At 33.1% G+C, this 13,904-nt stretch overlaps 1 protein-coding gene across 2 annotated transcripts; it reads right to left on the reverse strand.

The window, feature by feature from the left end:
- Nucleotides 1–6,011: 6,011 nt before the first annotated feature.
- On the reverse strand, nucleotides 6,012–10,662 carry LOC116012452 (RNA-binding protein 48-like). Of its 2 annotated transcripts, none has more exons than XM_031251984.1 (10): nucleotides 10,207–10,662; nucleotides 9,058–9,170; nucleotides 8,889–8,972; nucleotides 8,274–8,354; nucleotides 7,233–7,372; nucleotides 7,060–7,153; nucleotides 6,908–6,977; nucleotides 6,707–6,769; nucleotides 6,511–6,624; nucleotides 6,012–6,371 (listed from the first exon to the last, which is right to left on the reverse strand). In XM_031251984.1, the coding sequence occupies exons 2-9, from the start codon at nucleotides 9,117–9,119 to the stop codon at nucleotides 6,550–6,552; spliced, it is 669 nt and encodes a 222-aa protein (XP_031107844.1). In that variant the 5' UTR covers nucleotides 9,120–9,170; nucleotides 10,207–10,662; the 3' UTR covers nucleotides 6,012–6,371; nucleotides 6,511–6,549. The 2 variants fall into 2 exon arrangements, with proteins under 2 accessions (XP_031107844.1, XP_031107845.1); XM_031251985.1 differs by having other exon boundaries at nucleotides 9,058–9,219.
- Between the last annotated feature and the right edge of the window lie 3,242 nt (nucleotides 10,663–13,904).

The following is a 13,904-nucleotide window of genomic DNA, read 5'->3' on the forward strand; positions in this document are numbered from 1 at the left end:
AGAGGGGGAGGGGGGGGGGGATTGGGGTCGGGGTTACATCGGAAGGCAAGTAGGCAAGAACGTTAGAGAGGGGAGGGGGCCGGGGCAAGTATGCCATAAAACTGATAAAAGCAAGCTCCCCATTACGACAAACATTTCAGCATCTTTTACTCTTCCGGACGATTATGCTTTTCTGACTTGCTTTCTTTATATCAATTCTATTCTTCTTCTTCTTCTTTTTAATATATATATAACACTTGTGTGAGACTGTCTCACTTGTCTCAATCTGTTAAATGGGTGAAATTTTTTAATTGATGTGTCAAATTTTTAATTAATAGGTCAATTTTTTAATATTATTAATCAAACGTCCTACATAGACCAGTAAGAATGTAAAATGGTCTCACATTAATTTTTGCCCCATATATATATCACATTAGACGAAAGTTTTATCACTATCACCAATTAGTGTATGAGTATATGACAGAGCATCTATTAATTTCACATTTAGTAGATAGGACTCTAACCAAACCGTTTAACGTTCAGAAATCGACCATGCGTGTGTGATTACGACATAATGCAAATTGTATGGCAGTTCTGTTGAACTATGTTTTCATTTCTCTGGCACTATAATTACTTGCCAGATATATTAGGGGAAACTAACTAAAGTGAAAAGATGTAAGCTATAGAAATTTTTTTTTTTATTTATCAATTATATCACCGTCACTTTTTGTCCCTCAAATGTCAGTGAAACAACTTTATTAAGCCAACTTTAATATAAAAAACAAAAAGGAATCACTTCGTAAATGATTGAAATATGAAAAGTAACGGAAGGTAATGAACGAGGTTAAGGATAATTTTTTTTTTCAAAGATACAAATACACACACATATATACATATATATATTATGTATGTATATGTATTTAAATATTTTAAATAAAATTTATTTGGTTAGTAAAGGGATGGGATGAGATGAGAGGAAAGAAAAGAGTGAATGTTGGTGGGGAGGGGTAGGCTTGCGTAAGGGGGTTGTCCGGTTGTGGCATAGCAACATGCACGTGAAGTTTGATGGACGTGCTGCAGTATGTATATTGGAGTCACGGGTTTGCCAAACTGTTGCCACTCTAATTTCCAATCCTTCCATTGCTCTTCCGCCGCTGATTCTTCTTAACAACTTCAAACCCTGGAATGGCCTGGCCTCTTTAGTCGGTCAACAATGAACAACATAGGCTTCTTTATCTCATTGTAATCATTTTTCAATTATGATCAGAATACAAAATTTATACTTGTGAATTTCTCAAGTCACCCAAAAAAAATATTCATATAAAAAATACCAAATTATTATTATTATTTTTTTTGTGATATTAGTTTTGCATGACTTATTCTAAGCACACAAGACCTCATCCTTAGAACCTCTGCAGAAGTAAATCTCAAGTCTCATAATTAATACCTCCACCGATTAGACTAGAATTTTTATGCACGCATAAGAGATCCAATTCACACATTTCATCATCATAGTTGTTTTCTCATTATTAAAAGTAAGATTGTTTTAGATACATGTGTCATGTGTGAATGATATGAAAATTGACATGACATTAATTTAGCAACAGAGTCTAGTCTAGGTTTTAAACAAATGATCCGTGAATTTTCAATTCGTAATTGTCGTGTCGTGCTTATTAAAAAAATTTACCGCCGTTTGAATTCGTCTCGGCATCTCATGGTCTGTACTATTGTCTGTTCGCGTCAGATATTTGTCTACTTGCTAAGATCTGTTCCGACTGTTCGTACCCTTTTGTTGAAATTTCTGCCGGCACTTTCGTGATTGTTATTAATCACTTAATCCCGTGCTATGATTGTTACAGTACCTAAAAAGAGTTCAATTACATGTAATTTCTATTTTTACTCTTATTTTTTAATATGTTAATTGATAATAAGTTCGAGTTAATTACACTTTTGGTCCTATGACCATTGGTGTCTAGTTAATTTCAGTACTTGACTTTAAAAACTAACAATTTAGTCCTGTAACTATGCAATTTTCAACACATTTGGTCCTTCCGGCCAAATCACCGGTGACATATTGCCGGAAAAACGTAACCCTCTTAAAATTTTTTATTCATGAGGGCAAATTAGTCATTTTATGTCATTTATTCTGAGGAAAGGCCTGATGGGTATGAAATCGCCATAGTTATACTGAAAGCTTTGAGCCAATATACTCCTTTCGCCATTCAATGCCTTGTTAAACAGGAAGGAAGAAGGAGAAGGGTGCTACAATAAATTTTACCCTTGGGCAAAACCCTTACCCACCTGTCAAAAGCCCTCCTCCCTGTTCGGCCTTCATTCGTCCACCGCCAATCGCAGTTCGCCGTCCGTCTTCAATTAACATGTTATGCACGCAATCCCTGAAAATTTCCCTTCCTCCTTCTCTCGCTTGTTAATATTATTATTATTATTATTATTATTATTATTATTATTATTATTATTATTATTTTTGGATTGAAAAACTTTTTGAAGTTTTTTTGGGGACGAATATGGAGCAAAGATTAGCTAATACATTATATGCTTTTGGATTAGAATGGAAAACCTTAGCATTGCGGCTGAAAAAACAAATTTTGTAATGATTCCAATGATTTTGATCGGGAGAATATAATTATGCTCAAACTCGCAATAACTGGCGTTTTCAGCAAAACCCAAATGGATTTTATAATGGAAATGTGAATACTACTGCACAAAGTGGGAGTTTTTCCTCTGGCTATGTGTGAATATGAGCATGGAAATGAGTTTAAGCAGAATCCAAATGGGCAAAATGAAAATTCTAGCAGTTACAATTGGGGAAATTCTGGAAATATATGGGAATGAACGGCGGTCGGCGAGCAGGTGCAAGCTAAGGGAGAAGAAGGTGACTTAAAATGACTAATTTGTCCCCATGAATAAATAATTTCAAAAGGGTTAATTTTTCAGGCGATATTTGACCGGTGATTTGGCCGGAAGGATCAAATGTGTTAAAAATTACATAGTTACAAGACTAAATTGTTAATTTTTAAAGTCAAGTACTGAAATTAACAAGACCCCAATAGTCATAGGACCAAAAGTGTAATTAACTCTAATAAGTTCTCTTAATCCTGTAAGTCCCAATGTGTCAATATTAAAATTTTGTGGGAGAAAATAAAAGTTGGGAGTATAATTTTATAACTAAAAAATGATAAATGAAAGATGAAAAGCTTTTTAAAAAAAAGTACAAAGTGAATTATTCTTGAGGAGGAGAATGAGAATTCGTTCGATATTTTCAAGCACTATAGTAATAATAAAAGACGGTTTTTGCAAATATTTCACCATGTGAGTGTAAGGTATCAAGAGTTTTTCAAGAACTATGTGACAGGGTAATTGGGTACCCGACCCGGAACTATTGGCAGCACCCAAGACACCTCACCCCTCAGCATCAATGCTCAACGGTTCAACTCCTTAGCATTGATGGCCAACGTTCAGCTCCTCAGCATTGATGACAGACGTTCAGCTCCTCAGCATTCAACACCTCAGGTACTGATGTCCAACGATCAACTCTTCATCAATGCTCCGTTACTGAGCTGAAGGGGATAAAAAGGCTCACAACCACATAGTGAAGGGGGACACTTCTTACTAGACAATAGATATTACATTCACTTGTACACTGAGCACTACGCTCAATACTGTTCTCAAGTACTCAAACACTGTACCATCTTACTTCAATAATACTCAGATTACATACCCGGTAACCCATTATTACCGTCACTATGAAATCTTAATTTTGGGGATAGTTGTTACCTACTTTAAGATTTTCAAGATTTGTGAATAGTTATTTGTAGAAGCACCATGTGGGTTCTTGAAATAAGGGTCTCAATTGGCTTTTTACAATGATCTATACTATAAAGAAAGTGACAACCAAACATCGCAGCCTCCCATTAAGACTACTATTCCGTATTTATGTGATATCATATTGATAATCTTATTTTGGTGTGTTTGGTTCAAATGTTAGAATCAGAATAGTAATGTGAATTAAATACTTGATAATAATAATGTGTTAAGTAGAATGAGTCACAATACAACACACATATGAATGTGTATATATATTAAAAATTCATATTTAATGCATGAATAATATTTTTTTTTAATTTTTTCTCCATATACTCTGTAATTATTGAAAAATTTAAATTCAATAATAAGATAACAAAAATAGACAAACAAACATAATAATAGGTATCAGAACTAATAATAGGGGTCAAAGTTTTATCTTACTAACTTCTACTTAGAGTATTGTATTATATGTCTTCTATTTTTTATGGAATGATCAATAATTAATAATAATAAATTAAAAATTTTATGTTCATTTTTTTTTAATAAAGACGAGAATATATTCTACATTTCTACCTAACAAATCCTTCAGCATTTTCCTTAGTTGGACGAAAGTGCACCTACTAATTTCAAATACTTAAAGAGAATTGTGGCTTGCTCCAGCAAGTCCAAGATTTGGTACAAAACACAGATCCAACCTGAGTAACCCAGCTTATGTAATTGTGTCCCCTTGCCTGTCAAGTTTTCTGCATATATAACCCTTTTTTAATTAATTAAATAAAATTTCCCCTTTTGTTGGCATATGTATTTTATATAATTGGAGATTAATTCTATATTAACCAATAATAGACTATATCTCTTTCCCTCCCCATTCCCCAACCCCGACAAAATTTAAATAATACACAATATTATAATGTGTGGAGAAAAGACTTTACAGGTGAAAATATGAAATGTGCACTTTATGTCTATGCACTCATATTTTTACATCATTTATTTGCTAATATGATGGTCAGTCATAGTTCAATAAAGATTTTAGGTGGGTTCGCTAGGACTATGCTATGTATAAATGATCTTTTATATTTTATTTTATATTTTATAGGAGATCTTAGGCCTTTATTTATAGTTAGTACTGTCAAAGCGAGCCGGTTTGTCCCATTAGACTCGTCCCACTGCGGACCTTATTTCTGGCAATTTTTTGGGACTCAGCCCATTAGGCACGCGAGTTAGGGTACAATGTGAGTTGGTGGCCCGTTGTTTTTTTTTTTGTTTTTTTTTTTTTGTCATCTTTTTTGTAGCACTAACTCGTCTCACCGTGGGCGAGTGCGGACCAGCCCACGGAATTTGGCCCGCTTTAACAGTACTTTTTATAGTTCTCACAATAACCAGTCTTAAATTAGGTGAAAGTTGCATCACAACTCATGTTTCTACGATCTCACTCTGTATTTACTTAATGATGCTACAAATCTCCATTTCTTTTATATACATAATTGAACAAAAGCAAAGGGCGAGAGTACAGAGCTTTACTCATATGAATATTTTTCGCTCGAGTTAATTCCAGTAATGGTCCTCCGACTATGTTGATTTTCCACAATTAGTCCCCGACTTTTAATTTGGACAATTTAGGTCCCTTGACTTTCAAATTCTTTCCAATGTTGGTCCTTTCGTCAAATTTTGGTTAAATTGAGGTCAAATGAAGGGGTAAACTTGTCCGTTCACATGTTTAGTGTATTATTACTCGTATTTCTCATATCCTATACGCTGTATATATGAATATAATCTCAGTCGAAGTCTCAACCGAAGCCATATAATCTCATTCGATGTCTCTTCGACTGATATTATATTCATATATATAGCGTATAGGACAGAAGAAATACGAGTATACAAGTGAACAGACAATTTTACCCCTTCATTTGACCTCAATTTAACCAAAATTTGACGAAAGGACCAACATTGGAAAGAATTTGAAAGTCAAGGGACCTAAATTGTCCAAATTAAAAGTCGGGGACTAATTTTGGAAAATCAACATAGTCGGAGTACCATTGTTGGAATTAACTCTTTTTCGCTCATTTAAAGACCATCAGATAATCCATAACACCAATTGCTATGGGAATACCATTTAGTTGGGCTATGTCTGTTTGAACAACTTTAGTTAATCCTACTTTTCTTTGATAAAAAAGATCTCTATAAGCCTACCCACCCGAATAGTCCGATTAGTAAAATATGCACTTTTCATGTTATAATTTTGAGGGCATCCTCAACCAAGTTAGTCAGGTTGTTGACTTAGTAATCACAAGATTACAAGTTTCACTCTCAACAGGAGTAGTCTATGGTTTACAATCAACTACTACTCTACCAGCTATAAGTTAACTCGATAACCTGATTGATTTATACAATTGTACATATTTCATTTACAAGAGATGTATAAGAATTAACAAGCTAAGTGTGCATTCAAAATTTCCATTGCCCTCTCCTCTCCCTCCTTGAGCAAATAAATACCTTTCATGGCAACAACAGTATTAGATTACCAAAGTCCTTCAATGATTTGTTGGAACAAGTTAAGTTATACCATGCTGCAGTAAAATCAGCATAAACATGTAAGAAAGTTTGTTTGTTAACTGTCATGCCAATGTCAAACAAGATGGAGTGAAACCTAAGCAAATTAACCTAGCAAAGCAATTTCAGTATAGAGATAGATGGAAGGCATGAAACCTTGAATAAAGGTCGAGCAACTTCTTTTCTCATCAGTCGTCAAATTCTCCTCCTATTGTCCACTCGCACTTTCTTGGAAGCTCCGGCTTCTGAATGTTCTGCACTGGATTGTATCTAAGGAAAATGGACAAATTAATTTGCCACAATGAAGCCCATTTGAATCTCTAAATCAAGTGACAGTAAAATTTTCATTTACCTTGTTTAGTTTTTCCCTAACCAACTGAACAGTTTGATTCATAGATTCTGATGAAAAATATTCCTGTGATTAAACAGAAACAAAATAACCTATTGTCAGTCAAGAAGAGGAAAATGCTTCACAAACATAAATTTCTCTTGCAAATGTTACCAAAAACAATTTGCAAGGAATTTCATTTCATGATATTCATTTATAGCTAACCTTGTTAGAAGATATTACATTCATAGAGGAATCTCTATTATTAGCGGTCTCCTGTGGCTTCATGGACGGACTAAAGAAAACAAATCAATGTTATGTCTTAGTACATAGATCATATGAAAAACCTATCCACATCATCTTGCAAATAAAATTACCTTTTATTAATTTCTAGTGGTTTAGAGGTTGAAGTGATTATAGATTTGCTGACAGCATCAGGCCCATGGATTGCAGAACTTTTGGATCTTTGAGCTGAAACATCATAACATCAGGCCTCAGGACAGAATGGAAAGAACAAGCAACCGATACAAAGTACAAGTCGGTGGTGTACAGTTTACTCGTGTCAGAACTTCCCTTCTCCTCCCCTCTAACTTCTCCTTTGTATCAGACAGGCTCTCATATTGAGGTGCATAAGAGACCTGGAGCCTGTTCCCTAGGAATACAAACTCATCCAATTTCCTCTTGGCAAACCTATATCAGAAAACATTTATATTTCTCATGCTGCACCCCATAGACATGCCAAGATGGTATACTGCTATAACACTATTTAGATGCCACATGTGCAATCACCGAGAATAACCAATCACTTAGAAGATACAGTTATACAGTACTGAAGTGTGTATTTGTGCCCTTATTAAGGTAATGCTATATTCTTGTTCATATAAATGGTATCTATTCTGATTTCGCATAAACTACACGTCTAATTATGCGATGAACTGTTGCTTGTACCTTATACAAATGGTGAGATATGAATGAAAAGACCCAAATAAAAACAGAGTAACCAGTGATTTATGATTTTAAAAGTTTTAAATTATACTCAATAGTTTACTATCCAATATCCTGAGGCCTCACAAATTAAGAAAGAGTATTTCTAGCGCCAAAGGTCATGAAGAAACCAAAGAAACTCAAAAAATCGATAAATGCATAACAGTCCGTTATCTTCAAGAAATTGATAGTTTCTTGTGCAACGACCACGAATGACTACTTTGTATCCCATGCTTTCTATACCATACAATGAATACTGCGCATTAGGGTACCATAGCATGTACTGGGTGCAAAGGCTAAGATGACCTCATTTAAATTTTTTTTTTTCTTTGGCCATTTCTCTAAACACAATCCTCCACTTCTATAAGGGACGCAATGGCTCTAAGTGGTCAGATCTCCTTGAACAACGAGTCTAAATATAATATAAGAAATATACTGTCATGTTCTAAACTAACAGAGTCATATAACAGATTCCATTAATACAAAAAGTAAAAATCCAAGACACTTTTCACCATTTTATTCATTTTGAATGTTTCTTTGGTTCTTCATAAATCAGTTTTAAAACACTCAAAACCTAGGTAGTAAAAATATAGAAAGCTAATGTCACCTGGCATTGTCTATCCTTTGGAACTTGATCCAGTAGACATCAGTAAATGGTTCGCAGTCTTCGGCATCCATGGGTTTACATCTGATCAAAACAATAGAAAACCCAAAAAAAAAAAAAAATGTTCTACTCAGTACAAAAAGAATACCAAAAGATTAACATTATAAATAGTGTGTGAAAGATAAGAATTCCAATTAGAGTTGCACCAATCAGGGAAAAATAAGCTGTTAGAGATCTATGATTCAGTTTTTAGAATATGCCAGAGAAAAGAAAAGAATCCATTAGAAAAAAAAAAAAAAAAAAGAATAGAAAAGTTAACTTCTATGCAATTAGACAGATTATTTATATACAGAATACATCAATAAAATTAAAAGCATAGTAATAATAGCATAACAAATTAATCCAATGACAGCAAACTTCCAAATGAAGTAACCACAAATCCACAATCAGGAATTCCCTCAGACTAATATTGAAGCAAAAAACAAAAGGGCAATAAAATGAAAAGGATTTGACAGAAACCCAATATTTAAGAAGTCCAAGATTGCATTTTAGGCTACTTGAATAGAGCCTTAAAAAATGAAAAGAAAAAGACTGAATATTGAAGCAAGAATACAGTACTCTTCAACTTCTCCATAAGTGGTGAACAATTTTGCGAGATCATCACCACAACCCAGGGCTGGAACATTCCTCACAATCAAAAATCTGCAACAGATACCAACAAATTCAATTAAAATAAGAAAACGGCTTAAAATGGTTAATCAAACAAAATTTTGTAGAGAGAACGAACTTTGATTCATCGCAAACAGTATAAACACACACTGCAGGAGTCTCGTCTCTGTATCGAGGCATTCCTTGGCTGATTCACATAGGGGACGGACTACGGAGAAGGCTTGAGCAGATCTATCCAGCAAATTATATCGTAGACCATGAGTCACTTTGCATCATAAACCTTATTATAATATTGTAAACTCATTAAAATGTATTATTAATGATGATTGATTGATTATTATAATATTCAATATTTTAAATTCACTTTGCATCATAAATTCATAGTTTGAGCTCGAGTTCCACCTATTTAATTCCTTGTACAATTAATAAAATAAATTGTTGTATCCATACATAAATAATAAAAACTTGATAAAACTAATGTTCGAACCATAAAAACTTTAACAAAGAAGTTCAAAATCCATACTTCAAATATTCAAATATTCCCAAATTCATTAGCTACAGCAATCCTATATAAACACTGCAAATTATATCCTAATTTCTTACATTTTTAACAATACAATTCAGCATCACATCTCAACATTTCATTAACCAACCTAAAGCTAAATAGCAATGTTTAGCAAGATAGCAATGATTCAGCAAGCTAACTAAAACAATTGGCAAAACTAAAGAGCAGAAAAAGAAGTAATGCAAAATAGCAATGTTTTCCTGCTACACTAATTATTATTATTTTATTTTCTCCACTTCAATCCATGCCAAGTAATCAGTCTCAAATTCAACCCCGGAAGATGCATTGTTTGGTGTCATTTTTTCAGCTTGAGTTCAGATATTTCCAGGGCACATCATCTACAAGTACATCTCAATAACAAATTAACAATTCATTAGCTTCACTAGCTCACACTCAGACTCACTGCTTCACTGAGTTCACTCACACGGCCATGTCTAGTGGTTTTACAGCAGTCCCCGTGAGGAATGTGACAGGAGATAGTCCTTCTCCACTATTTATATAACATCTTATGCATGCTTTAACCTCACAGATATACCATGCTACTAGCAGACACAGCAAAGAAGTGTTTTCATAAAGAAGCACTAGAAAATCAATGATAGCCTAGACACGGCCGTGTCGAAGATTCGTCAGTCCGATTTCAGTCGAAGATTTGAAGCCTTCACAATGTAGAATCAGTCAATCAACTCAATGAAGAAGACTTACCCAGATTCGCAGGGGAGGGCGGGAGGCGGCGGCCTGGGCTGCTAGCTTCGGCCTTGGGGCTTCGCTTCGTCGTCGATCACTCGACCGTTGGCGCCGTCGGCCGTCGGATTCGCAGGGAGTCGGGGACAATCGTTGGCAACAGGCTTCGTTTGAGGAGTGAGTGCAATAGGGATTTTAGCAATTTTTTCAGGAATTTAAATTTTAGGGATTTAAGGCTTAAATTTTAATATGTGTGTGTGTGTGTGAGCGGCTCAATGCGTCAAAAATCAACACAATTTCAATTCTCTTCCATTTATTAAGATCACATTCTTTAGAAACCCCATAGTAAATTTATAACTGAAAATGCAACAAAAACAACTTGATCCCACAATCAGTACCATTGTAAATTTGTAATCCAACAGTGCACCATTTTACACACGAATGAACACAACTTTTTGGAATTTCCTAAACCGAAAAAGATCATGAACACATATGAATGCCAAACATAATAATCTCTTCTTTTTTTTTCTTTTTTTGTTTTTTTGCATCCGCTCTCCATTTCTCCGAGGCATTGCCCCATCAGCGTCCACATGGAGAAGAGTATTAATGACTCTTCAAGAATCATCATACCCCATTTAGAGTCGTGCCCCCTATTAATCAATAAATCTGTCCATTTATTTCCTTCACAAAGCACATGCTGGAACCTCACAATTTCCAAGCGCCTAACAAACCGTCTACATTCGCTAAAAAGAGGTTTCTCCTTCCCACCATTATCCGAATCAGTGTTTATGGGTGCGATGACAACCTCACAATTCATTCTAATAATGATAGTATTGAAGGCTTGAAGCCTCTCTCATGCAAGAGCCGGAGCACACCCTAAACACCCTTTTAAATGAGTGATCACAAGATCAAACTCTGATGGTATGCTGCAAAATATTAAGAAAGTATATAACAAATACTACCTTTTAATGAATAAAGTGTTAAAAACTAATGAAAAAGTTCTCACAAACTATTATGATAACAGACATTGTAGGCATATTCTATTATTCTACACGTACACAAGTTGTCCAACAATGAATGATATATAAAGGATTGAACGTAAATGATAAGCACAAGAAGGCAACTTCTTGCCCTTGATAATGTAGAACATTGGGAATTTTTTTGGGTATAATGAACACTGGGAATTTTTTGGGTATCGGATGAATTGACAGCCTCCAACTTATTTCTGCCACCTTAAATAAAATAAATTCATTAACTTTATATGAATAGATGAGTAGTAGGTAAAGACAAAATGTCATCGTGACTCACTCTATTCATATTATTTTTAATAGAATGAAAATTAAAGTAAATATATTTTATTGAATTTATATAGTCACACTATTAAATTATAGTACAAAATATTTTTTATTTGATAATTCTTTTGTATAAACAAGAATTATACTACAACTTTTTTTTTATTCATTGATGTGTTTGATTAATCTTTATTTTTAAAGGATGACTCATTTTATTTCGTCTTTATTTTTCTCTTCTACTTAATCACTATATGACTAACAAGTGTACTACACAAAAAGTGATTTTTTTTTTTTTTGTATCAACAAGTACCGTGCATATCAACATTATGGAGAGGTGTTTGACCAATGACTATAACTGATAGTTAATTGAGTTAGCTGATTTGATTAGCTAATAGTATTAGTTGATTGTAAAAAAAATGTTTGGTAAATTAATTGTTTTACTTTTAGCCAAGGTTGCAAAAATCTAATCGGCACCTAGTTTTGTTGTTTTTTTTTTTAATTTTTAAAAATAAATTAAAAAAAATATTTTAAGTGTTAATAATTGTAAAATGTTTAATATTGTAAATCTTTACACTTTAATAGTTAAATATTTAATACTTATTCAGTTATTAGATATTATTTATTAATTATTATTAGTGCATTACTTATTAGTTTAATTTAGTTATTACTTATTAGTAATTACTTATTATTAGACTATTAGAGTATTAGTTAATACATTATAACATTAATAGTTTAAATGTTTAAGATTTATAATTAAAAAAAAAAAAAAAAAAAAAAAAAAAAAAAAAAAAAAAAAAAACTAGCCAGCCGGCCGGCCTAGGCGGGCTAGGCGCTCGGCCGCGGAGGAGGCCGATTTCGGCCTTCCTCCACGCGGCCGGGCACCGCTTTTAGCTGATTGTATGTAAAATGACCTATAAGATCATAAACATATTATGCTAATTTATTATCCCTTAAATTACTTTTATAATTTTTATTTAATAATAATAATAATATTATTATTATTATTATTAAATTATGAGTGAAATCAAAAAAGAAAGTAAAAAATCATTATTGTTGTTACAGAAACAACAAGAAAAAGGGCAATGCAGATGAACAACAACAAGAGATATATAAATGTTGGCAAAATGTTTGTGTTAAACCGTCTCACCGTGAGACGGGTCAAGTCAATATGAAAATGTAATACTTATACGCACAAATGTAATACTAATTATAAATAAGTTGTTTAGTGCTTTAAAGGAAAAATGTAATACTTTTATATTTTGATTACAAATAATGTTGGTTGTAAAAAAGTGTTTGGTAAATTAGTTATTTACTTTTAGTTGATTGTATGTAAAATGACATATAAGGTCATAATGTGCTAATTTATTAACCCTTAAATTACATTTACAATATTTATTAATTATTATTATTATTATGGATTAAAAGATGAGTGAAATCAAAAAAGAAAGTGAAACATTATTATTGTTGTTACGAAAATAAAAAGAAAAAAGGGCAAGACAGATGAAAAATAACAAGAGATATATAAATATTAACAAAAACTTGTGTGAGGCTGTCTCACTGTGAGACATGTCGAATCAATATGAAAACGTAATACTTTGGATGATGTTGGTCCGTATGACTCAATTTTGTCCTTTTAAATTTTCACCAATGGATATTTTGACACTTGATAATCAACTTCAGATTTGTATCTTTGATGTGTGCCCTAACTCTACATTTTCCAAAATCTAAGAAAAATAGCGTATATCTATTAGTTATTTTACTTGTGAAATTAACTTTAATATTACTGATTGGCAATTGCAAGTGTTGAAATAACTTTTTAAGCGATGAAGATGGTGAAAAATATATTGTGCAATTGAATGTGAGATAGCTTAATGAATGATTACTTGCTTTTTCTTTTTCTTTCTTTTTTTTTTTTTTTTTGAAAAAGATGCGTTTGAAACTTGAAAGCATGGATAAAACAAAAATTATACAATGTTTTAAAAATATGAAAATATGTTGTGAATAATTATAAAATGAATACATTTTTTTTAGTACTACTGACTCTGTTACAATGTAGTATCTGTTCATAGAACCCACTTCCATTATTCATGTGAGAGTGTCAACTGGACACCGGATGCCACTAGACCACAAGGTCTTTGGCAATGAATACATTTTTTATAAATGTAATTTATATTTATATTTTTATATCATCATTGAAAGACATTTACACTACTAAATTTGGACTCTTTTTTTTTTTTTTTTTTTTTAGAAACAACTAAATTTGGACTCTTAATATGGTAAAGGTTGCTTTCTCGGCGAGGAGAGAAGAAAAGCCCGGCGACGCAAACAAAGCAGGGAAATTACGCAAATGCCATCGGTCGTCACCTAACTCCAACCCCGCCTCTGTTACCATGTTCCGTCACCCTCATTCTAACGTTATTTATTCCG

This window comes from Ipomoea triloba, chromosome 3, assembly GCF_003576645.1.
Source record: "Ipomoea triloba cultivar NCNSP0323 chromosome 3, ASM357664v1".
Taxonomy (NCBI): domain Eukaryota; kingdom Viridiplantae; phylum Streptophyta; class Magnoliopsida; order Solanales; family Convolvulaceae; genus Ipomoea; species Ipomoea triloba.

Coding starts and splice junctions, on each gene's coding strand:
- LOC116012452 (XM_031251984.1), bottom strand. CDS start 9,119: ATGCCTCGATACAGAGACGAGACTCCTGCAGTGTGTGTTTATACTGTT. Junction 6,978..7,059: donor CCACTAGAAATTAATAAAAG/GTAATTTTATTT, acceptor TGTTTTCTTTAG/TCCGTCCATGAAGCCACAGG. Junction 6,770..6,907: donor ATGTAATATCTTCTAACAAG/GTTAGCTATAAA, acceptor GTTTAATCACAG/GAATATTTTTCATCAGAATC.